Source organism: Apostichopus japonicus, chromosome 23 (genome assembly GCF_037975245.1).
Source record: "Apostichopus japonicus isolate 1M-3 chromosome 23, ASM3797524v1, whole genome shotgun sequence".
In the NCBI taxonomy this organism is placed as follows: domain Eukaryota; kingdom Metazoa; phylum Echinodermata; class Holothuroidea; order Aspidochirotida; family Stichopodidae; genus Apostichopus; species Apostichopus japonicus.
This window is the reverse complement of record NC_092583.1, coordinates 8,150,227-8,176,641: the sequence shown is the minus strand read 5'-3', so window position 1 is coordinate 8,176,641 and position 26,415 is coordinate 8,150,227. Positions and strand designations below refer to the sequence as shown.

The 26,415-nt window shown below is 38.9% G+C and overlaps 1 protein-coding gene across 5 annotated transcripts in view; it reads right to left on the bottom strand.

The window, feature by feature from the left end:
• The window catches only part of LOC139964530 (protein PALS2-like), a 75,370-nt gene that overhangs the window by 23,621 nt on the left and 25,334 nt on the right, over positions 1-26,415 (bottom strand). For 2 of the 5 annotated variants that reach the window (XM_071966158.1, XM_071966160.1), the window contains 6 exons: positions 24,698-24,844; positions 22,286-22,363; positions 14,810-14,885; positions 9,038-9,246; positions 7,478-7,609; positions 6,248-6,353 (listed from right to left, as the gene is read on the bottom strand). In XM_071966158.1, coding sequence (XP_071822259.1) covers positions 6,248-6,353; positions 7,478-7,609; positions 9,038-9,246; positions 14,810-14,885; positions 22,286-22,363; positions 24,698-24,844 — 748 coding nt within the window. The remainder of the gene's footprint in view (positions 1-6,247; positions 6,354-7,477; positions 7,610-9,037; positions 9,247-14,809; positions 14,886-22,285; positions 22,364-24,697; positions 24,845-26,415) is intronic. The other 3 variants (XM_071966159.1, XM_071966161.1, XM_071966162.1) reach the window with 3 other exon arrangements.

Here is a 26,415-nt window from a genome sequence, read left to right as displayed (position 1 = left end):
CGATGAAAATGTGACATTAAACTTCTTCCTAGTCTCATCCTTTAATACACACGGCAAGTATAGTGCTGTATGTTACATGTTCATTCGATTAAAGTCACTTTGCTGTCACAGTACAAATATTTTATCATGAAGTTAGACAAAATAAAATAAAACTGTTAGCAAACTGCTTATCTACTAGAGAGCCTGTGTAAGAGAATGTGTAAAAGTAAGTTGGCCTGACGTTTCGATCCTAGCAGGGTCTTCTTCAAAGGCTAAAGTCTGTTGTATAGATCCACTTGTCATTTAGCCTTTAAAGAAGATCCTGCTAGGATGGAAACGTCAGGCCAACTTACTTTTACACATGAATTTAGACAAACGCAAAATCAATTACTTTAAAACAGTCTGTTGTATATATCTTGAACATATACAGGGGTATTTTCAAACGCACCACTACATGGCCGTACACACAAAACAGTTGTTTGCATACTTTACTTTAATAACAGTCGCATGTAGAGCAGATGTTTCAGAGCACAGAGAAAAGCTGTTTCTTCATTTTAAGGCCTACAACACTTTCGGTGATAGATGCTACAATTTATACTGACGCTGTACGGAACATTTTAACCGACAGAAACTAAAAGGTTGAGATCCGTCAGGAGTAACAGGACACCGGGTGTTTAGCTTACGATACTAAAGCCCTGTCAGACATCTGCATTATTGTGAATGTCAACGGTTCCTCGGGGACGGAATCTGAGGAAGCACTGCCAGAAAGTGATAACAAATGGGTTTCACTGTCAACCACTCCTCAAGTGACTTTGGCTGTTTGTTCTTTAAAATATAAAGCAAGGCTCTGATAAAGCCTGAGCCTGTTATCTCAAAATGATTCCAAGTTTATTTCGCTTTTTCATATACAGTCATAACTATGACATGCCAAGAAGCAAGTGGGAATTATCCATAATTTTGTTCATTGCGTTCGTTAATTTGTATTAATAATATCTGGCTATAGTAATTCTGCTTAAGTCATAAACTGTATTGATATATGAGATTATAACATCAAATGACATGATAAACATGTAATGATGCAGTTTCCAAGATGTTTGTTGAAGAATGATATCTTTCGAGAGAAGAAATAATATCATATTTTAGTGTTCATTGGTAGCTTACAAAGTATGAGATAATATCTAAAGCATATGACTTGATTATGCATCCAGGGCTCATCAAGCATGAGAGAGAACTGATGACACAAGAGCTGCCAAAGAGGTCAAAGTTCATACTTTAATAACACAGACATAATGAGTCTGTCTGTACTCATAGTCATATTCTAGCATAGTTGCCTGTATTCCTACACAGTCTTGTTGATTTGTACTCAGATTCAGGAAATGTTCAATGGTACTGTAGGAACTAATGCAAACTTTATACTGTACCAGGGGCGGATCCAGGGGGGGGGCCCGGGCCCCCCCTTTTTGAAAATCCTGATTTTTTTTTTTTTTTTTGATTTTTTTTTACCACGTTCGAGGGAAAGTGCCCCATGCGTGATCAGTGGCGTAGCTACGGGGGGCCTGAAATTGCAGACATGAGATCCATATTTTCAGGCTAGGTACATGCTGCTTAGAATACTCGGGAAGTGCCGTTTCCGGCCATCTGGGGGGTTTGTAAAGCCAAAAATTTTCTTGTACGCTCCGCGCCAACCGATGATGGCGCTCCGCTTAGATAGTCTTACGTTCAGGCGCGGCTGGACCAGTCAGACCCCCCCCCCGTCACAAATCCTGCATCTGCCCCTGATATGTCATTGAATATTCCACAAAACAACTTTTTTATGCCCACGAAACTGTCGAAACATGATTTTCACTACTGGTAGAGATATAAAATATTGGGAATTCTGAATTTCCTGCAAACATGCGGCTGTGCCTGTTCAATACTCACTACTGTATCGCCTTGAATGATGAGTGGAAATAGTTTCTCCAGGACCGTATCCTATCGTGGGTATCGAGTGCGTCTGATATACGAACGTACGTAGTACGTACGTACGTACGTCTATGATGATATGCACTGTACTGTACTGATAAAAACATAGGTGAATTTCACTCCATGGGAGTGATCACTGAGCACATTCCGGTATAAGAGTGAATTTCCACTCCATTGGAGTAAATCTTAACTCCTAATAGAGTTATATTCACTCATATTAGGAGTGAGGGTTAACTCCAATAGAGTTAAATTTTACTCTTAATTTGAAGTGCGCCGAGTGATCACTCCAATGGAATGAAATCCACTCATTTGTTTTTAGAGTGTTGCTAGATATATGAAGAAGAAATTTACATACCAATACATGTTATCGGTCATCGATTGGCACAAAAAGCCAGATTCTGATGACAGCTGCCTCAAGAAACCCAATAAATGGCCTAATAAGCACCGAGCCATCAATGTGGACCATTACCGAAACATCGATGCGTGTTAGTCTTCCACCCCCTTCCTCTAATGCTATTTAAGTCCACATGTGGGCATATCCTGCAAATCTACCGGTAGCCCACAGGGGTTTGAGTTGGGAGAAAGGCCTTGACAGCTTGAAACGACAAATGATGCCAACTTCCCTCAAGTTTAAAGTCTGGCTGAGTTGGCAAGGCCAGTCAGCATGAAAGAGAAAAAAACTTTTTTTGCATTTCTGTGACCAAAGTTGCACATCATTTTGGTTGCTATTTTGCCTCACAGGTGCCATCTCCTGCGATCTGGGGGGTGCTGAAATCTCAAATTTTCTCTGTACGCTCCGCGCCAACCAAGGTGGCGCTCCGCTTAGATAGTAAACTCCGCCCCCCCCACAAGAAAGAACAGCCCCCCATGCCCCCCCACTCAAAAAATCCTAGCTACGCCACTGTGCGTGTAATTTTTTGTAAAATAAATTTGAAAAAAGAGTACACCATCATTCTGATAAAGTGAAGGTGAGAGGGGCACTCTGACTGCATCAATAGTCTCCATCTGGAAGGGGGCATCCAAGATGAAATGGCCTGGAGTAGCCTGGTAAAAAGTAGTTTTCATCACCACCTACTCCCCAAAGACGTAAATCCCAGCTCATTGCTCGAAATTGCAAATATATGCCCGGCAAACCATGAATACATGATTTATTGGAAATAAATTTTACTCCAAACTTTCACGAAAAGTAGCACCAGATTGCACCGAGGACCTCCATATTTTGTGAAATTTTCCCAAAGGGGAGGGGGCACCCACTCCCCTTAGACCCCTCCCCCAGGACGACGATTAGGCATTTCCCATCTGGGCCCCCCCTTCGGCGAAATCCTGGATCCGCCACTGCTGTACATACACTTACTCGTACTGAGAGCCTTTTTAATTTTACTTTGTACTCAAACTCATACCAAAGGAAATTCTACAGTTTTTATATTCTTACTCGTACCACACATCTGCTTTAAAGGTATTATTTCAAAAGTTCAAATAGATTATAAGCTAAACCCAAACAAAGTTAAGCACATAATTATATTTGATTCCATGACAACTTTTTGCAAGAATCTTTGTTCGTTAGGACGAGTACGGACGAGTAGAATTAGGGTTTGACGACAAAGTCAGCCACACACAATAGCACAAGGTAGGCAAGACGGCTTGCTCACACCTCACCCTCAGAAATGTCTGTTTGGACTGGCTGTCCAACCTGCGACCAGTTCCATACATCCTACACAGTCCAGGGGGTGCAGCATTCTGCAGCTCCCACCCCCATCCCACCCTCAGAAATGTCTGTTTGGACTGGCTGTCCAACCTGTGACCAGTTCCATGCATCCTACAGTCTGGGGGGTGCAGCATGCTGCAGATCCCAACCCCCACCCCTCATCCCCACCCTCAGAAATGTCTATTTGGACTGGCTGTCCAACTTGTGACCAGTTCCATGCATCCTACACAGTCTGGGGGGCAGCATGCTGCAGCTCCCACCCCCACCCCTCACCCCCACCCTCAGAAATGTCTGTTTGGACTGGCTGTCCAACCTGTGACCAGTTCCATGCATCCTACACAGTCTGGGGAGGGGCAGCATGCTGCAGCTCCCACCCCCACCCCTCACCCCCACCCTCAGAAATGTCTATTTGGACTGGCTGTCCAACCTGTGACCAGTTCCATGCATCCTACACAGTCTGGGGGGGACAGCATGCTGCAGCTCCCACCCCCACCCCTCACCCCCACCCTCAGAGATGTCTATTTGGAATGGCTGTCCAACCTGTGACCAGTTCCATACATCCTACACAGTCCGGGGGGTGCAGCATTCTGCAGCTCCCACCCCCATCCCACCCTCAGAAATGTCTGTTTGGACTGGCTGTCCAACCTGTGACCAGTTCCATGCATCCTACACAGTCTGGGGAGGGGCAGCATGCTGCAGCTCCCACCCCCACCCCTCACCCCCACCCTCAGAAATGTCTATTTGGACTGGCTGTCCAACCTGTGACCAGTTCCATGCATCCTACACAGTCTGGGGGGGGACAGCATGCTGCAGCTCCCACCCCCACCCCTCACCCCCACCCTCAGAAATGTCTATTTGGACTGGCTGTCCAACCTGTGACCAGTTCCATACATCCTACACAGTCCGGGGGGTGCAGCATTCTGCAGCTCCCACCCCCATCCCACCCTCAGAAATGTCTGTTTGGACTGGCTGTCCAACCTGTGACCAGTTCCATACATCCTACACAGTCCGGGGGGGCAGCATGCCTCAGCTCCCACCCTCACCCCCACCCTCAGAAATGACTATTTGGACTGGTTGTCCAACATGTGAACAGTTCCATCTGCCTCTGCCAGTTTTGCCAAGTGCATTCTAACAACAGGTTCATCTGATCTGCAGCATTGTAGACACAACAAATTTGCAGTCTATTCCAGTTTGACAAAAGCAAAAGCCTTTTTTAAATAACACTTTTGCTTTTCCTTCTCTGTGAGGATGTAACAAACGGATTAAGGAACCATATCATACAGACGAGCTGCAGCAGCTGCACAATGCAGCACAGCAATCTTACTGAATCACTATCAAACGACAGAGAGTATCTCTGCAAATCAACAGTGTCTATCAAACAAAACTGCTGTGCCATTTGTGTGAAACCAGTGCAGAGCACCACATATTACATCCTGCACAGTCTGGGTGCAGGCTGCCCCATCCTCACCCCTCACCCCTAGCATCCTATTTTTGACACTGTGCCTTACCACACTTAGAATGGAGGATGTGAAAACCCAAAGGCCATTCAAAATATGACAGTATTTATAAATTCCTCAAAAAGTAACGAGTAGTTTGTTCATAAATATCTGCATAATTCCTGCGATAAATTCCCCATTTCATTCGCATTCATCCTGCCGATGACAGGTCAACATCTCATTCCTGTCAATATTGACAGCAAGAAGAAGATCTTCAATTAAAAATTGAGCCTGAATTTAGTAACAGATTTTGGCTTTTGACTTATCAGGTCACGTCAGATTTGTCCAACCAAGTTTACCTTAAAATGAGATTGCAATCGATCAAACTCTGACACTCTCTTGCATTAATTTTGTTTCCAACCGTGAATGATAACGAACATATATATTGAGTGCAGTTTCTCTTTCCGCTGAGGTTATGAAATCTTGTCACCTTGACACAATTTCATATCAATACACCGCAAGCAAAACTGCATCTATCGGAAATTTTCCGAAACATTTTCATCATTTGAAATCTAAATTGACTAGTCACGCTTACGAGCTGCATTGCAATGATCTTTAATTACAAAACAGTATCGGAAAATGAACCAAATTTAACACAGGAAGAACACTTCGTTTGACGATCGCTGAACTGGCATCGTTCCAAATTAAACAGCTTCACTAGTTCTTCATGCCAGTAATATCCTTAGTTTTTCCTTCACCACACACACACACATACACACACACAAATGATGATCGTTTAGTAGTAAGTATCATCATTATTATTTATTTTTCACTCCCCTGTATTATTGCTTTTTTAGAACTGTCTGTTTTACAATATCCTGGGAATTCCTCTCCTGATACCTGTGGTTTGCAATTTAAACTGGATCACTGTCAGAGCTGCCAATCTTTACAGAACAGACTTTCCCACGTTTCTCGGCGGTTTCTTTCATACCCGTGCGACTCAAATCGTTCGTTCAAGCAATCGATTTGTGTCTACATAGATTAACTTGAGACTTTGGTCAGGTATACTGCGGTCGGGATGTTTTTTGGTCACGCAAAATTACTGAGAACTTTCTCTTCAGCAACGCAAGAGAGCTGCTTAAAATTGAGGGTTTGGTATACGTACTTCTTTTTGTATATAGGTGATCAGATGGTACGAAGGCTCTCCTTTTCTCTTCCAACTCCTCGCTAGGAATCAAGCCCGAGGTTTCCTCCCTCCCGACAACGTACGCCTGGGAAAAGGAATATAGTACATGGTTACTTGGCGAGATGAAAAGTAATGGTATACTGCTAGCTAGATGTCTCCGTTGGTCGGACATGCAATGGACAAATCCATAAATGAACAGAGCGTTTAAGACCATTTACCTGGAGACGTAAGTTTATTACCGTAAGTTTAAGTTTACAACAGTCACACCTTGCCGGTGGGGTTAAATTATCCAGAAACTGTTTTTTTTTTGTATAAGAAGACATAACATTTACATTACGCTAAAAGTTTAGATCAAAATAATATAAAACTGTTAGCAAACTGCTTATCGACTAGAGAGCCTGTGTAAGAGAAAGTGTAAAAGTAAGTTGGCCTGACGTTTCCATCCTAACATGATCTTCTTCAAAGGCTAAATGACAATAACAGTTTAGATGTTAAATGGTGCATTCTAAGGCCAATTTAGACTATACCTTAAGTCTACACTTAGCTCTAAACACAAGGTGGAGCTAATAATCATAATAATCTTGATTTTAATGTGGGGTTGAATGGGGAGGGGGGGGGGGCCATAGCAGTGGCCAATGTCTTCCTCAGCAGAATGTAAAATCACCCGATAGAATAATTTTTCCAACTGATGATGGAAGGTGGGGGAACAAGGCCTCTTCTCCCCCCCCCCCCCCACCTCCCTTTGCACACACAACTGTGACTTGGTCTGTATGACAACTCAGTGAGACTTGCAGCCATAACAATTTAAAATAACACATCATAAACTTCACCCTATCACTTTCAAAGCAGTATATCTAGTTCTGATGATAACAAAACCAACTAAAAGCATTACAAATCATAAGTTTGCTACTGATAAAGCTATGATGTCCCTTTTTTCACAGTTTTCAACTCACAAGAAACTTAACAGAAAAGTAGTTTGATTCTTCAATTTTGTCACTCTGACCTTGTTTTTTTCAAAACCACTTTCAATTTTTTTTGAACTTGTCCTCTATTATTTGAATTAAAACCTGACACAGTCAAAACTATTGAACTACATTGCTCTATAGGTTTTGGTATAGAATTGCATTACAAAAATTATCCCCAAACATAAATTAACTCCAATGGTCACCGTAAAGATTATTGCATCATACCAGAACTAATGTAGCCTACCTGCCACCATTCTGGATCTGATCTATCTACAACGCACAGCACATCTCCCTTCTCAAATGCCAGTCCTATGTCACTGCAAGGGAGTAAGGTGTCCTTCTTAGGGTTGTAGCTGAAGAAAGCACGAAGGTAAATCTAAGGAGGAGAGATAAACAGAGAGAATCAAACATAAATGATCATAATGAAAGGCACAGACGAAGGGTTCTTTGTCTTCATAGCTAAGTACTGCGGTGCAACTTTCAATCCGTTCACCAGTCAGTAACCTCTTACTTTCTTGATGTTTAAAGGGACACTACAGATAAAGAAATTAGAACAACCTGACACAGACAGTCGCATCTGCTTATAACGGTAAAGGTTACTATAAATTGGAGGTTTCCTTCAAATGCAGCACTTGGATCAAATACTGCTGTACAATATATAAATCTCCTCAATGAAAATTTGAACATTTTGAATTTACAACACACATGTGCACTAGAGGAGTATGATAATAATTTGATGTTACAAGCTCCACCCCCCCACCCCTCCCCCCCGGCCTCACATTGATGTCAGGATAAAGCTGGAAGTACAGTACACTGAGTACAGGCTGCTGACCTACCATACCACACAAGCCACACTGAGTCATCGGGCATTAATATGCACAGAGCAACATCCCTGCACATTTAGGATCCCTGTCCTATCACAAGAACAATGAGAGGCTATTAAAGTAACTATCCACACATACAGATGCTTTGTCCACTGAGAGCAAGTATTAAACAGAGGTGACATAGTCTATTAAAGTAACATATCTACTCATATACAGTAGATGCTTCATCCACTAAGAGCAAGTATTAAACAGAGGTGACATAGGCTATTAAAGTAACATATCTACTCATATAGATGCTTCATCCACTGAGAGCAAGTATTAAACAGAGGTGACATAGGCTATTAAAGTAACATGTCTACTCATATAGATGCTTCATCCACTGAGAGCAAGTATTAAACAGAGGTGACATAGGCTATTAAAGTAACATATCTACTCATATAGATGCTTCATCCACTGAGAGCAAGTATTAAACAGAGGTGACATAGGCTATTAAAGTAACATATCTACTCATATAGATGCTTCATCCACTGAGAGCAAGTATTAAACAGAGGTGACATAGGCTATTAAAGTAACATGTCTACTCATATAGATGCTTCGTCCACTGAGAGTAAGTATTAAACAGAGGTGACATAGTCTATTAAAGTAACATATCTACTCATATACAGTACAGTAGATGCTTCATCCACTGAGAGCAAGTATTAAACAGAGGTGACATAGGCTATTAAAGTAACATATCTACTCATATAGATGCTTCATCCACTGAGAGCAAGTATTAAACAGAGGTGACATAGGCTATTAAAGTAACATATCTACTCATATAGATGCTTCATCCACTGAGAGCAAGTATTAAACAGAGGTGACATAGGCTATTAAAGTAACATGTCTACTCATATAGATGCTTCATCCACTGAGAGCAAGTATTAAACAGACGTAACATGTGTAAGAGCGAGAGAGAGGGGAAGGAAGATGTGTTCACTTACTGGAGGTGGGGGCGGTAGGCTGTCCCGGTAGTTAGGTAGAATTTTCAGCGTGACTCTACCGTTAGACTGTGCTAGTTCGTGGTTAAAGGCCGTTGGATTGTTTTTAATATCTACGTCATTGATCTCCTTGATGATGTCACCAACATGCAGTAAACCTGCGGACGAGAGTAAAAATCGCCAATTTCGAGGGAAGAATCCTTCATTACCTACTGTAAACAAGAAGATCATTGAAAGTGGCTGTTATTGTTTGTTTGGATTGCTGCTGCTGTATCGAGGAATAGATTGATTGCATCCGTACATTCCACTGGCTTACAGTAGTTTGAAGAGTTTCACGCTCTCACACAACCGCTGATAGACCTACTGTATAAATGCCTTCTGTATGCACTCAGTGTATGAATTAAACTACGGTACATCATGTATGCAAACTTATAAACTGACGTGATAAATACTACCTTTATTTAGCTTAATTCGCTATTTCTGAGTTAATTTCCAGAGGGTGGGGTGGGGGGGGTATCATTGAAGATTGTTCTTGTGTACTACATAAACTAATCTTTGTGCTAATCAATGAATAGATTGACTTGCACTTAGATTTTCATACGGAGCATTCTTCTGCAAAGTAACTGTAACGTTCCCAACAGCCTAACGTGTGTCTCGTATGTACACTCGGGCCTATACTGTATTGCATGCATGTTTCTGTTGACTTTCTGCATATGAATGACACACACACAGCATGCTGTTGAACTGAACATTAATGCGAGCACAAAGACTCCCTGACGATCACATAACGCTAAGTTACAAGGGGATTTCTTCTTTCTAATCCGTGTGAATCTGAAACTAGCCTTTCACGCAATATTCCCAATGTGGGTTTTCACGTACGTGCCAAATTTATTCCAACTTATAAGTTTGAGAGTGCAACCATGGTAACACCCATCCAGCACTATCATTAGAGCCAGACAAACCCCCGCTTTTCCCTCTTTTTTGGTGCAGTTGGAGCGAAAAGTCACATAGTTTAATGATTGTCTTCAGTGCGCTTACTTTAGCAATTAATATAAACTCATTATATAACTCTACCTTGGTTGTACTGTCCAGTCACGTTCATTTCAAATAATATACATTGGAAAAGTCCAAACAAGAGATTTGGAAATGTCAGTGTATATTTAATTTTGCACGTTATTTCAAGCAACAGCCTTTCCATCACACTGAATAACAAGGAAACCTACTTAAAGTAACAAAATTATATCCTAGACCAAAATTAAACAAACAGCAAAAGAAGTACAATTATTTACCTACTGAATAAACACATTTGGATCAACTTTAGGAGATGTTTATACATTTCCTTTATAATTGTGAAACAAAACCCCTTCATGCATGCATACTGTATGTAGATCCAGGCTACAGAGCCTTTAAAGGGGTGCTGTAGTACGCCCGTAGTGCAATTGAAGGATCATGCCTCCTAAGGTACCAAACTTGAGTAAGAGTACTGCCTTGCTCAAGTTACATCACTATGACAACAGTTTGAAAGGAATGTTCCCACAAAGACAAGAATATCATAAAAAAATAATAATAATTAAACACAAACAATATCAATGAAATGCTTGCAGTTATTGTAATTAAGGTTTAATGTATTCAATTATGATCATGTCTAATAGCACATATCAAGCAATTTTGGCAACCTTTTAAAATCCAGTTCCTTTAAAGCCAATTCATTCTATGGTTTCACCTATCTTCCTGTTTATCATTGAAATCTATACAAAATGTTTTGATTACATTTCTTTTCTTCTGTTGTAATTTAACCTTTAAAGTTCTAAGTCAGTTGGAGTAAAGTCTTACAGTTAAGTACAACCAAGGCAATTAAAACTCATGTCAAAGCTCATATGAGAATTGTATAATTGTAAAAGCAGTGCTAGTGATATGTAAGATCCATCAATGTGATGAACGCGTCCCAAATTTCCCCCACGAATCGGGGCTGCAGTATTTGATGATCTATAGAGGATGTGCTGAAAGGGTCCCAAATTTTCCCACGAATCAGGGCTGCAGTATTTGATGATCTATAGAGGATGTGCTGAACCGCTCCCAAATTTTCCCACGAATCGGGGCTGCAGTATTTGATGAGACCTATAGAGGAAATGCTGAACCGGTCCTAGCACAGCTAGTAGGCGGAGACTTTAATTGGTTTTGAGCACACACCGAGTAACTGATTGAGGCATATCCAAATGTGTGTCAATATTACATGACTTGGAAATACTGTAGCTGTGTGTATGACACAGCAGGCATAAACTGCATGTACTGTATGACAAGAGCAGGGATGCTTATATTAAACAACATTCCACCAGCAAAATATTCAATATGGATCACAACCCCCCACCCCCCTCCCTCCCCCCAAAAATAAAAAAATCAGCACAGGATGTCCTGATTGTGTTTGCTGGTCATCAAGGCCAATTAAGTCTGGAGCACCCAACCAGCCTGTCCTGGTGTACAATTTATGTATCTCTTTATGCAGGTGATGCATTCACCCCCTCCCCTTTCCCCTCCCCTTCCCCTCCCCTCCTCCTTTCTCCCATCATATTTCAGAACCAAATTTACACTTTAGGTATTCAAATGCTTTTCAATTCCAAGAAAGCATGGATACTTGATGAACAAGTCAACACAAGCTCTGTGACAACTATTCCTATATTTGAACCTGAATTTTTGTGAAAAATTGTTTGATTTATATTATATTGTTTAATATTTAAGAACATTTACCTTCATCATATATAAACTCGATTCTAATTATATCCTATAGGATAAGTAAGTTATACCTCATCAATATCCCCAAGGACGCTATATTTCCTTCTTTCGTAAATAATTCTTAATTATCTTTTCTATCTTGTAGCTTAACTGTTTGCATAACAAAATTTAAAGAGACAATTTTGCCTCCCGTCCAAACACTCCAGACGAGCCAGTTATTGCTTACGTACTGTATGCTGGGACAAGTTCCCACGAGATGAAGCATTGCTTGAGAACAATATTAAACCGCCTCAGCATGAGGGGTGCCAATGGAAGCAATTAAAAAAGCTTCTCCTATCTCATGGCAACCTGTCACCTTAAAGGTGCTGTGTTGTGTCATAAAAGTTAAAAGAAAGACCATCCATCCCCACTCTTTGCTTATAAATTGCTTCGTTGTTAAATTACTGTATCAAACTGAAATTCATTCACACACACCTAAGATGTGCTACAGTAATTATGTATTCTTCGAATGTTAGCCTCCTCTGTAAGTATTAAGGTGCCAATTTGGCTTAACTGATTCTTTTTGGAAAAAAAAAAAAACCCTATTCTTCTGGGCTTCAGTTCGACAGATATGAAAATCTACTTTAACCAGCTACTTGACAGTTGAAGCATCGAGAGGATCAGTCCAGGCTCCGGGGACTTGCAATGCGTCATCCATCATCACTGAAACCCAATCAAGTCTTCAGGGACTCTCGCTTTCTTCATCTTTAAGCTTAGAGACTGTAGGAGTCATCTTTCATTGTACTGTTTATATTAGATGAGGAGGCATAGATACTTAAAATCCTCATATATCATACTATTAGTTACTATGTATATAGTCAAGGCTTGCTCAGTCCATTGAGGTAAAAACAGTTTTACTTCCATGCTCAGTCAGGGATATAGGGAACATAATACTGCTTAGAAAGAAAGAAATTAGAAAAAAGAAAATGCTCATAATTTGGCAATTAATCCACATGCTGCCTAGATATGAGAATCTGGTGATATATACACCTGCACTAAAAAAAAAAAAAAAAAAAAAAAAAAAAAAAAGGACTTGTCTTTAGCGCTCACAGGCTATAGTATCGGTTAGGCTTAACCGTATATATAGATCATATAGTGGAGGTAAGGTCATGAGTCAATTGAAGTTAGAAGGAAATGTCATTGAAGTTCAGATATTGAGTGACTGAAGGAACAAACCCTCATATGGTCAACTGATGTTCATAGAGAAACATCGCACTCACAAGTTAAAGGAGACAGGAAGAATTAGCATTCATAAATCCAAGTACAATTTACTAATCACTTAAACATATTGCTGTACTTTAAGCAATATTTTATGACTGCATAAACCCGGTTGCATGGCACAATGCCCAATTCTCTTTGATTGCTATCAGATATACTGTAAGCTATAAAGCACATTGAAACTAACAGTTAATTGTGAACAGATTCTTAATCCACAGGAAGTCTGTTTTTTCATACAAAAACAAACCAACAACAACAAACACGGGCATGACAAGATATATCCTTCTGTTGGCTTCCTGCACTTTCATAGCAGACTAAGGAACAGTACCAAGCCTACTGTACTTAACATAATATTCTGTAGGATTCCTGCACTTTCATAACAGACTAAGGTACAGTACCTAGCCTACTGTACTTAACATAAAATTATGTAGGATTCCTGTACTTTCATAGCAGACTAAGGAACAGTACCAAGCCTACTGTACTTAACATAATATTCTGTAGGCTTCCTGCACTTTCATAGCAGACTAAGGAACAGTACCAAGCCTACTGTACTTAACATAATATTCTGTAGGATTCCTGCACTTTCATAGCAGACTAAGGTACAGTACCTAGCCTACTTAACATAATATTTGGCTGTTTCTAGTATGTCTCATTTAGCCACTGTAGATGCTATAGTATTGTAGTTATGGTATGGAAGGGGGGGGGGGGAGGAGGAAATGGAGAGTGGGGTGGGGCAAGCTACTGTAACATACTTTACATACAAGGAGTGTTAGCTCAGTGGTTAACTCTGTTGCCTTCCAATCATAAGGTCCCCAGTTCGAGTCACTCCAAGATTAATGTATGTCGTCCAGTTTCAGAGTTGTTCACAATTGACAATTCATAATCATGGACGATAAATATGAATCTAAGAGACTGACTTTGGTCAGCTTTGATAAGCCAGTGAGGCTTCTTCGTGAGTTCCTGCTTGCAGGAGGATCTAAAATATATATACATACAGTATATTCCCCAAAACTTACTGTCTCCCAATCCACATCTGCACTTTCCGATCTACCTAACTACACATTGGAACAGTTTCGCACTGCGCACTCGCTCCCTGGGCAGCAGTATATATCCTGTTGTTTCTAAACTTGTTCTATTTAACCAACAGAAAGAGGCTCCATATTTTAGAGCAGCATTGTGTGTTGTGGTGACCAGTTATATCTACTGAACCAACCGACTATTTAAACAATATATCCAAATAAGATTGCACGAAAAACCCTCTCCTAGATGTCTTCAGGAGTCAATGTTACTTAATATAGTGGGTAACATTATGCGATTTGATCAAGGGCGTAGGAACCGGGGGGGGGGCTGGGGGGCGCCAGCCCCCCCAGTGAAAAATGTGGAGGGGCGGAAGTATCATTCTGCCGCTCCGCAAGTCAGAAAACCCCTTTTTCATTTCCAAATGAGATAAAAATCTCATTTGGAGCACCAAATTGCATCTAAGGCCAGGTGAAAATACAAAATTAAGTTTACAAAATGGAGTGGGTGTTGAAGTGTGCTATATTGCACCAAATTGCACCTGGAAATGCACCCCCTCCCCTTAGACCCCTCCCCCAGGCCGGCCATCAGTCTTCAGCCCCCCCACTCAAAAGTATCTTCCTACGCCACTGGATTTGATAATATATACAATGTGACTCAGAGACCTGTTCATATCCATGTTGTACATATCACATGCAAATCATAATTTTCATGTTCCTGATGACACCGAATCTGATCGGACCTTGATAGGATAAATATAAATTGACTGACCCTGTTGATCTATAATTCCTCCATGAAGTATCCTAGCAACCATCAGCGCTCCTTTGTCACAACGGACGGTAATCCCCTGTAAAGTAGATGTTAAAAAACCAAGAAAAAAAACATGATTTTTCTGAACGATAACGAATGACCCATACAGAGCAACTCATTTACCCACTTCAATTCAAACTTGTAGAACAAAACAGGAGTGCAAAAAAACAAACAGGAAATATACAATAAGAAAATAACAACCTGAGAGAAAAGTACGGATTAATGCTTAGCATTCTGTATAAAGAGAACAATTGACGTGATTTACAAATAAAGTCACCACAGTCAAGATGAAAGCAGAATCTTACTCTAATTTGGTCACTTTTGTAAGACAAGAAATAAGCTTTATTTCTCTGCTTTTAATGACTTTTTCCAACAGCTACAAGGTAACATAATTGTAACATTTAATATAGCTTAGTACACTAGGCTGGTATTACATAATACACTTATTATACAGGTCAAAGACGAAAGCACTTTTAATTAAAAAGAAAACCCTGGAAACGTTGATCATCGTTGTACACAATGCTAGAATTAATGCACGCATTGAGTCTGATGTTTAGCTGCTGTGTATGTATTTTAAGTTTGTGTTATAGTTTACTGATTCAGTATTTATAATTTCCAGAAATTAGCGTGCTGGGAATTATTACTGCAACTGGCACAGACAGTGAGCTTTATCCTGCAGCAATATACAGTGTGTGTCGGTTTATAACAACAATACGCAATACAGTAAATAGCTAAGTTATTCATGCAGGCGAGTAGAAGATTTGACTTCGTAAATAAAAAGCTGCAATTTAATAATTTAAGCAAGTGCTTTCTTTATTATTGTCTTTCAATCAGGTAAAATCTCAGGCAGAGACAAATACTGTTTTGATCAGTTTAAATATAGTAGACAAGTTTGTAACATTTGTCCTACGCTAGAAATCACATCATATTTAGCTTAAACAATATTGTATTGCAACCAGTGGATTATACATCAAAGATCTGTCATTCGAAATTACTCAATGGAATAGCTGCCATAGCAGGCGAGGAAAAACTGTGCATATTCACATAATTCTGTCATAAAAATTATAAATTTTGTGATGACATGTTGGACAATTCGTTCAGTTATTTGAATTACTTTGCATTGAAGTTAAAATTTGCTTAGAATGACAGTCACGCGACAATTTGGTATATATATCAGAATACCGTACGTGCATTTTTACTGACTGGCTCGATGTACAGTAATTGCTTCATATCTTTTGACAATCTAGATTCCTTTCAAAGGCTGAATTAAAACAGGATATATTTGGTCAATTGGATTCTAGGAAATTCGACTGTCACCCGGCCATGCTGGTTGAGTGTAAACTGGGTATTAAAACAATGGAATAACCTGCTTTCACTTCACAGGATATGACTGTCTTCCTTCCTTCTATAATAAGAAGTGAATGATGTGGTAAACTCCTATTGAACCTTGAATTAACTGTATTAAACACAAAATCTCCTGGACAGCTGAAAAATGTAGTACTGTTTACATACAGTATTATCAAACTTTCCAAAATATTCATTTTTTAATTTTTTTTTATCCCAGAGAGAAAGTAAATTCTGTTTAGATCGAAACACATCTTAACATCTTCAGGAGCAAACTAGGGATGCACCGGATATCCAGTCCGGCCGGATAGTGAGCAATTATCCGGTTCCGGCCAGATTTTGAAAAATATCCGGCCAGATCTTTTTCAAAATCTGGCCTAAATTATTCCTTAAAAAGATGTTGGTATTAACTTAAATCAATGTAAACTATTTCCAAAACTTAATAAAAACATTCATAGTAAGGAAACTTAGGTTTAACATGTTTAATTTAGCCTTCATTAAAATATGCGTATATCTCACCTAAGATTTGCTCCTTGTTTCATACTTCTACTTCTTATTAATGATTTTCTTTTGTGTAATGAAAAAATCCGGTTCCGGCCGGATTTTATCCGGCCGGATTCCATGTACTATCCGGCAAAATCCGGTTCCGGCCGGATCCAAAAATTTGGATCCGGTGCATCCCTAGAGCAAACCAATTAACATTTAGGCCTGCTAATTACGGGTCATAATGTAAGTCAACAATTTAGTGCACAGCACTGGATAATAAATGACAGTTTTTTCCTCAACAGGTTTAAACAATTTCTTGCAATATGCAAAATCTAAACTTAATTTGTTAATTTAAGAACCAATAGTACATAATAACACTAGTGACACTGGTGACTACTGTAGGGTGATGGTGCAAATATCTCTGCATATTATTAACAACCAAAGACTACTCCTGGGAATCACAAATTGGATAAACTCCAGGAATCTGAGAACCTAAATCACATGCACAACAATGCTTATAATCAAACAGGAATTCTGTTTTCCGCACTCTATTCACAGTAAAATTTCCAAAAATACTTGAATAACAAGACTGAAATAAAAAGTAAAGTTAAAACATGTACAGTACCTAATACCTACTTTCTTTTAAGTTTTTGTTGAACCCCCCTGCCGCCCCCCCCCGAAACAAAAAATAAATCAATAAAATAATAAAAGCTGGTTGATTTCCTCATTTTTTCGTTTTCATTTTTTCAGAACAGAAAGACAAATGAAGTGACATAAAAGAAAAAAAAAAAACTTATGATGTTTGTTACATTTAGAACTTACTAATGAATTAACTAAAGAAAACCTGCTGTAATTGTAAATATAATAATGAATCCTGCTGTGAAGTTAGGTTTAATGACAATTAAAATGACAACCGATACTGAAATATATACAACTACTGTAACATGAACTTTCAGTGTCACAAAATCTACCCTCCACAAACCAAGAATTTTTTTTTTTAACCAACATCATCATGCTTTAAACTATATAGCAGCATAAGGAGCATGATGTTTATAACGTTACAGATGATGAAACTGAAAAAAAAAAACAAAAAAAAAAAATTATCAAAAGGAAATAAAAGTGGGAGCGGAACGTGATTTGGTCATTCTCGATCATAATGAATAGGAGGTAACAATTGACACAAATCACCATGGCAACATATGAAAAATTAAAGTTTCCCAACATAAGCATTCACAAAAGCAAACATTCCAATTAGTCTAATGAAAAAGGAAGGAAGGCAAAAAAAAAGAAAAGAAAAAAAGAAGGACTATATTTTGCAGTCAGAATGCAATTGGAAGAGGTCTGATGCAAAGTATAATTTATGAATCGAAAATTCAAGTGAAACGAGCAAAAAAAAAAAGAACATCAAAAGAGACAGATAGAGACCAAAATGAAAGTCATCTATCATTTGTTTTTTGTGCTTCTGCTTTCTGCTTAAGTCTTTATACTGTATTAAAGAAGTAATGTCAACTTTGTACAGTACGTGTTGCAAAGGTAAACCCCACATTTTTTTTCCCAAGGACTGTTTAAGTTCTATTTTGAAATAATTGGAATTCGGATATTGTAAGATGAAGACTATATATAATGACTGTGTAATGAGCATGCAATGACAAGGTACAGTATTGCTGACATTGAACACTGTAATTCATGTACAGTAGTAGGCTACTGTCATTTTGCTATCTGGTTGTAGGGTTTTGCTTCAATCTCTCCTAAATGGTAACAACAAATTGATGAATGTCGGTAGACGGTAGGTCCTCTCGGACTCTAGCCTACAGTGGTAACGGAAGAGCTACTGTATGTCTCGAATTTACGAACATACATGTATTACTCACTCTATTATTGCGTTACTGTAGAGGCCTGCTCATTTATACCCAACCGATAATCTCACAGGCCATCATTCACCATGCCTTTCATATACACAAATGAAACAATTGCCAAGACAAAAAAAGAAATCCTGTTACTTAACATCACATGACCCCTATAGAAGTCTAAATATCACTTAGGACCATTCATGCATTATAAACCATTATACAAATATATATCCATAATGTTACACATCCAATAACCACTTTTGATCAGTTCTGAGAAATTATTTCTTACACTGCAGAGACTCATCAGCCAGAAAGTGTAAGTTGACGTTATTCAATATCAGGGAATAAATCGGGTGGCCGGAAAGTTTGCTCAGCTCATCTTTGAGCAAAATCACTGTACAATTCAATGGCACGCTATAACACTTGTAGACCTGGAAATACAGCTAAAGCCTTAAATTGAAAAACTATTTAACTTTAAAATTGGCCACCCTAATGTGGCTCTGTTGTACTGTAGTTAGTTATCTTTGGTATCGAAACACATTGGGGACACTTTGACATCCAAGTAGCTTAATTTCTTTGAAAGAAAAGGTTAATATACAATATGCATTACTTGCAAAGAGCTAGTTTGACAAAACAAATGCCTCTATCTCCTCCAGTTTTTACTACACCGTTCAGGTTTGTTTTATACACCAGTTTGACTGCATGTTCGTAGGACAGCCAGAGTAAAATGTATCATAACTGTGGACTGTACCAATCAGATATCATAACACTAAGGGGCACATATTTCTGTATAAAGTGTATATAGTAATAGGCTAGCACTGAATTCTTGGTCTCTAAGAGGCAACCCTTCTATGCCCCTCATGAGTAATATACTTTCAAATTGAACAGCGAAGTCCAACATTGTTCTATTTGTGCGAGAACCAGACAGAATAAATCGATACAAAGTTAAAAAGCTCATATCCATAAGACTTCAGCCAACTGCATATGCATGCATGTAGATAGATTGAGATAGAAGGAAACCATTTCTTTGTATTGTCAGAGAGACCAAAAAAAAAAGAAGAAAATTGAAAACATTTATTATTAACAACACATTTCTAAATCACAGTTGTGTTTCCCATTTTCTTCTGATTACCACTTCCATGATTTCTCTGTGTTCATACCATAATCAAAGCAAAGGACACACGATTCAAAGAAAATGAATCTAAAACAATTCAGCAAAAAATAATGCAAGTACAGTTTAACTGAGACATTTCAAATCCCATATACAGTATATATTTAAAACCTTATTGCATTAGAAGCTGTTGACAATGACATGGATTAAAAGCATGCACAGGTTTGTGTATAATACAGTATGTAATCATTTTATATCAAGAATACAGTAGTGACACATTAACACCACAGATGCAATATACAGTATATATATATATATAAATATATGTATATGTGTATGTGTGTACGCGTACGTGTGTGCGTGTGTATGTATATGTATATATGCGTGTGTGTATTTGTATACAATTGTGTTTGTATGTATCTATGTATATTGTTGGTGGTGGGGGTGGGTTGGGGTGGTTATACTGTACGTGTTGGGTTGTTGTGTGGGTGGATATAAGTACTACTGTTTTCTTGTGTTGCTCCCTCTAATTACTTATGGGAACGCTCTATTAGACAAGCCCTCTGGATTTTTTGGGAGTGCTTCCTTTCACAATTTTCCCTGTTGTTTATGTTTTGTCACTTAGTTAACTTCTCTGTATTTATATTGTGAAGAAACAAATAAATGAATAAATGAATAGATGAATAGATGAATATATGAATAGATGAATAGATGAATAAATGAATGAATGAATATGCAGAAGCATTAAGACTGATTATGTTTGTACCGCTAGTCAATGGAATATACTGATAAGAAAATATAGCATCCTACAAAAGCTAATTACTGCAATTATAATGGCCAAGATTTGTTTGTACAGCAGTTAAGTAGGCGTGTGTCTAGAAGCCGACATGCTGACGGATGCAAAGCCATTCTTCATCGGACAACGGGAAATAAAACGCTGTGAGAAATTTACGCAATGTACCTGCAAAAGTGAACGGCAACAGAGGATGCAAACAGGTAACAAATCACACAGACGCACACATGACAGGTTAGCTAGTTAGACGAACGTTTATGGCTGTATATAAGGGAACCATAATCAAATTATTTCTAATGACTTTAACACTTCATTACACAATAATGTTAAGTATATTGCATTAATACCATTTAATGCCATATTTTTTTTGGGTGCGTGGACAAATCTGTGGTGTTTTTGCACAAGAAAGGCAGCACAGGTAAGGGACTATAGGTTATGCATATTGTAACCCAGCATTTAAAATGCACACATTTCACATCAGTCAGTAGGGATAACGACTAAAATTCTATCCACCCTTTGCTTATTTCTACCCATTTGCTTTGCCACATGTGTACAGCAATGCTCAGTATTCCAAACACTTCACATTTGTTTGAACTACATTACTAGGTTACAGACATTTTATTGAAAGTCAATTTTCTAGTAAACCATTTAAACAATCAACTGAGGCATTGCCATCATACTGACTGTAACACTTAATTACAGTAGGTACAGTACATTCTTTACCGTTTGCACATTCATGTTGTGGGCCGATTGCTAAATTCTAATTTAGCCAATCTTCTGACCTGTAGGCTAAACTGTATATATAGCAACTCATGGGTCTTTTTTTTTCATCCACAGGCAGGGAGTAATTTCCAACCTGCGCCAACGAGAAATTAATCATAGCATACAGAAACAGACGCATACAGTACAGTACCCTTCATGAGCATACATCCAGGCCACATACAGTAAGACCTTATGAAAGGTCAGACATTCGCACTAACCACCAAATATACGTAAAAGCCAAAAAATTGCTCAGTCGTGCTCAAGTTTCAACTACTATTTCATTTGAAAGCTGTAACCGTCCAGGGCTAAAATGAAACACTCCTCAACTCAACTGCTGGGAATGATAGATACTTATTGGGCAGTCAGAACTTGCATGGAAGTCTAGCAAATCAAGCAGAGACGTAGCAACCCGTCATATGGAGAGGGTGAGGAATCTGGCAGGGCCAGGGGATCTATCACAGGTCACTTTTAGGTTTGTATATACAGTACTATAGTGATTGTGGGGGAGGGGGTTGGGGGCATTGACAATTTCACTTTTTTTTCTTGAAATTTTTCTTGAAAAATTACCTAATTTGCCGATTCAGCTGATTCATAGAGTGCTATAGGACTCAAAAGAAAAAAAAAAGGGAGAGGAGCATCACAAACATACTATACTCCTGTAGCCCCCCACCCCCCTGTTTTGAAGTTAATAATTAGATGACCTTTACATGCATTTAACAATAAACTATAAATGTCATTGCTACTGTATGAAGCCATGCAGATTATTTCACTAAAAATGAACTGAGAACAGCAGAAAACTTCAATGACCTGAAAATTATACAAAACTATGTTGCCTTAGCAACAAAAACTACAATCAGTACTATCACTTACTAAAAAAAAATTGTATATAATTTACATGTATACTGTATGTAGAGTACCGTACGACAGTGAATTTCAGCATGATTAGTACTGTAAATTAAAAACACATATAAAAAGCATTACAACTTTGGGAGGTGCGCTGTTACATGGGAGAGAGGGATCATGGGAAGGAAGCCAAAAACAGGTTCCTGCGAAAAAGCTGATGGCCACATCAAACCCATAATGCAACTCACCAAAGGGGCTCCCTTGGGTCTTATCATATCAACAATCACAACAGGATCGCTGTACAGATAGGGGTCGGACTGGGGGTGCTGTGCATCCCCGATATAATCAGGGGGAACAGGAGATTGGAAGAGAGAAAAAGAGTGATAGGTTTGCTTTGTAATATATGAAGAATAGAACAAAGATTGGAGAGAAAGATGATGTCGACTTGAAAAGAAAACACAAAAACAACAATAACAATTAACACAGAATAAACAACACATTATTACATTCATTTGATTGCTGCATTTTGAGGAAGAAAACTGAGTATTGGTGGAGAAGATGTTCAAAGTAATATATATTATAAAACTTACTGGTTTATATATTTACCACTGACCCGCTTACCTGTCTCCCCACAACCTTAGCACCGCATTCTACCATGTCTAGTATGCCCTGGTAATCTTTTAGCACTGTGCACCCTCAGTGACCGGTCAGATCCGGTCAGTGACCTCCCTCTCATTCTACCACCCAAAGTGTTTACACATGTTTTTCGTATTGGGAAAAATTTTCTTTCGAAAACTGCCCGGAATACCTTGCAGTGCTAAGGTTGTGGGAAGACAGGTAAGCGGGGAGCTAAGTTAATATGTGTATTCAAAGGTATGCTTAAAATTTCATTAAAATGAATATTGAATGATAATTTCAGACCCAAATTGGCTCACAAAATGAAACACAAAGCAATTGACAGTACAGTAGTTGGTTTGACTTCCGTTTGTAAGTTAATCACTCGATCTGCAAACAGACTTTTGGAAGGAAGCACCAGGCAAGTACCAAACAGATGATATGTACTGTACACTGCATTTGATTCTATCACTCTGACCGAATGGGGAATTTACCACACAGCGATACTGTGCATATACTCATACATATACAGTAACATACACTGAAAACTGCTTTAGAGGGGAAAACAGAGCTGTTGTTTAAACACACAGTTCTTCTATGGTCAAACTTTGGTTGCAACTACAAACTTTATTCAAAAAGCCCCAAATTGAAATCTATCTAGAGACTCTAGGAAAATCTCAGATGATAAAATCTCTTGGCATAATTCAAATCAAAATTTATCTCTTAACTGACACAACTTTTAATACAAAGGCCTGTTACTTGATCTGTGTTTGACGAGGGGCAACCCCAAAACAGGGGGTTGCAAAAGATTTTTCGGTGGGTTATGTAGGATTTTTCCTGTCATCGAGAGATCTATCCACAGTTTTCAGATGTTCCCAGCTGAGATCAATTAAGTCTCTTTTCTTAACGTACTTAAGCTTTTATACATTCTGAGCATCAAGTCAGGGTGGTGGGGGGGGGAGGGGACAGGGTCATGGGGGGTCTGGCGGGTGTAGGCTCAGCCCCCATGGAAGATCCTGGGTCATGGGCTAAAAGAGGTTTGCAGACCACTGATTTATTGTCAGCTAGCCTTACAATAGTCAGTGTTTCATAATTAGAAAAATTGTGCAAGTCAGTGCAATTTAGATTTTGATTCAATATTTAGGCAAATCTAATAAACAAAACAAGGTACGTCAGTAAATGTCTAATCTCACCCACGTCTAAAACAAGAACTGGAATCTGCAAACATAGAAACTATGAACTATTAAAAATGAGACTATTGAAGCAGAATATTTTTAACAATGAATATCAAAGAGCTGTAGTATGCGTGAACAAACACAGAAAAAAAAAAAAGTGCAGACAAAAAAGTACAATTATTCCTAATTCTGGTTCTACAATTCAATTCTTTTTTCTTCAGATAACACAGTAAAAGAAAAGACAGAAGTTGTGATATTAAGTATTAACAAAAAAGGGCAAACAAAAATCAATGTATAAACCCCACCTCATGGAGGAAGGACAGTATATTTCGTTTGGAAAACTGCACCTTTTTACCACACAAAAATTGAACTACAGATCCTTGACTCTGCACGAGGCACGTACCCTAGTACTGTAAATAAAGGGTGGAGAGGCATGGGATGGAACAATTGTCAGTCAGGGTTGGAGTAAAGAGTTTGGAAAGCGACTACTTGTTGAATTTTATTCATTGGGTTAAACTGTAACTTTTTCCAGGGGCTGTGTCACACACAATAATCATGAAATTTGTGAACAATTTCCTGTACAAACATGGTCTCAAGAAAATATGAAACAAATTGAAAGTAAACACCCTTTCCTCATAACAATCCCTCCCCTTCCCCTTCCCAAACACAGATTAATTATCCCCGAAAGAAGGACTTTCTCAAATAGGGGAACATGAACTGCAGTAGTGAATTAATTTGATTCTTACTACCCTTGTCCTGGAACAAATGTCATGAAAAATCTTGGAAAGAAGATGATTGGGAAGGTGGTTGGTTTGAGAGAGAGAGAAGAAGAATGATTACGGGAAACTTTAATGTGTTGACATCACTTACCAGTGGTTGATCTTTGACCTTCCTTATACCAATCAATTTAATGGTATCCTGGCAGTCATATTCATCTGGACCCTGGCTGTTTCGGAGGGAAGGTTCCGGCCGTCCCAAATTTCCCGACGCAATTTCATCGTGCGTTTGTAACAGAGACTTGACAATGACAGAGAAAATACAAGATTGAAATTTAATCATCACAACCGTAAGAAATACTATTTTTGGTTCTCAAACCTGATCAATAATATTATCACAAAATCATAATGAATTTAAAAAAAAAGATTTCCCCATGCCTGGGGGATGAATTGGGGAAGGTGGTTGGCTTTCTTTCTATTGATTCCAAACCTAACTTACCAGGTTTGAATATTTATGAGCAATGAACTTACCTGTCTCCTCACAACATCTATACACTAGCTTTACCTTGTCTAGAGTGACTTCGTAGCCTTTGGCACTGACCACAGGTGTTGACCGGTCAACTCCTTAGAACCTACCTTCTTCTTATTTTACCTCCCCCCCCCCCTCAAGGCTGTAAAATCATGTGACCATACACCAGTCGCCCTAAAAACTATTTGGTTTGGGTATTACAAGTGACGATACATACCTGTCTCCACTTATACCATGTTACTTTCCAATCTACCTAGCCTAATAACTGACCACCACTGACCACTGTCCACCACTGACCACCGCTGTTGACCGGTCACCTCCTAATAAGCTACCTCCTTCTTATTTTACCCCCCCCCAAGTGTCTAAAATCATGTGACCATACACTAGTTGTCCTAAAACTATTTGGTTTGGGTATTTACAAGTGGCGATACATAACTGTCTCCACTGATACCATGTTACTTTCCAATCTACCGAGTCTATTAACTGGTAATGTTTTAGCACTGCATCTCCGTTGACCTTTCTCCAGGGTCAAGCCCATGACCCCTTTCTTCTGAATCCATCGTAACCCGGATCCGAACACATTCGATCAAGTTTATACTAGTGAAATGTTCCTTATGTATGCCAAACTGATATAGTTAAATGCCGTCATCCAAATAAAAGTATAAACATTTTTTAAGAAGGGTTGATTTGGTAGGAAGCAGATGCCCAGAGACCTTATGAGGGTAACGGTGGGTACAGTACAAATATGTTACCACCACAACAATAAAGGAGTTTACCCCTGTTCGACCTCGCAAGAGGTCCTACGGGGGATAATATTTAAGTTTTGTAGAATAGACTCTTTTTTTTTTCTCGGGAAAGTTGTCTATTATTCAAACAGGGAGATGCTGAGAAGTGAAGTATTGTTCGAATAACATTGTTAAGAAGCCATAAATAAACAGGAGGTCGGAACTGAGGAGCCAATTAGGTAGGGATCACTAAAGGGGGAGGAATTTCTAATTAAATGGGAATAAAAGACAGAGCGGTTTCTATTGTTTGGGTCGGAAGTTACCACCAGTACTGTATACTGTTGTAAAGCTAGGTAGAGCAGAGTGCAGTTTTATAGGAGACAGGTAAGAGAGGAGTGTACAGTAGGCAAATATATAGCTAGAAATTTACCTGATCAAGTTTTATGATAATTAAACATACTTTGCCCCAATAGGTCAGTATCAATATCACTATCACAGTGCACATTCCTGTATGTGCTTAGGCCTTAAAGGCATTGAGACCTGCTCCAAACCGCAATCCTCCCTCTGAAAAATTTAACTTTCCTTAAGTGAAGTTTTCTTCTTATTACTACAAAATGC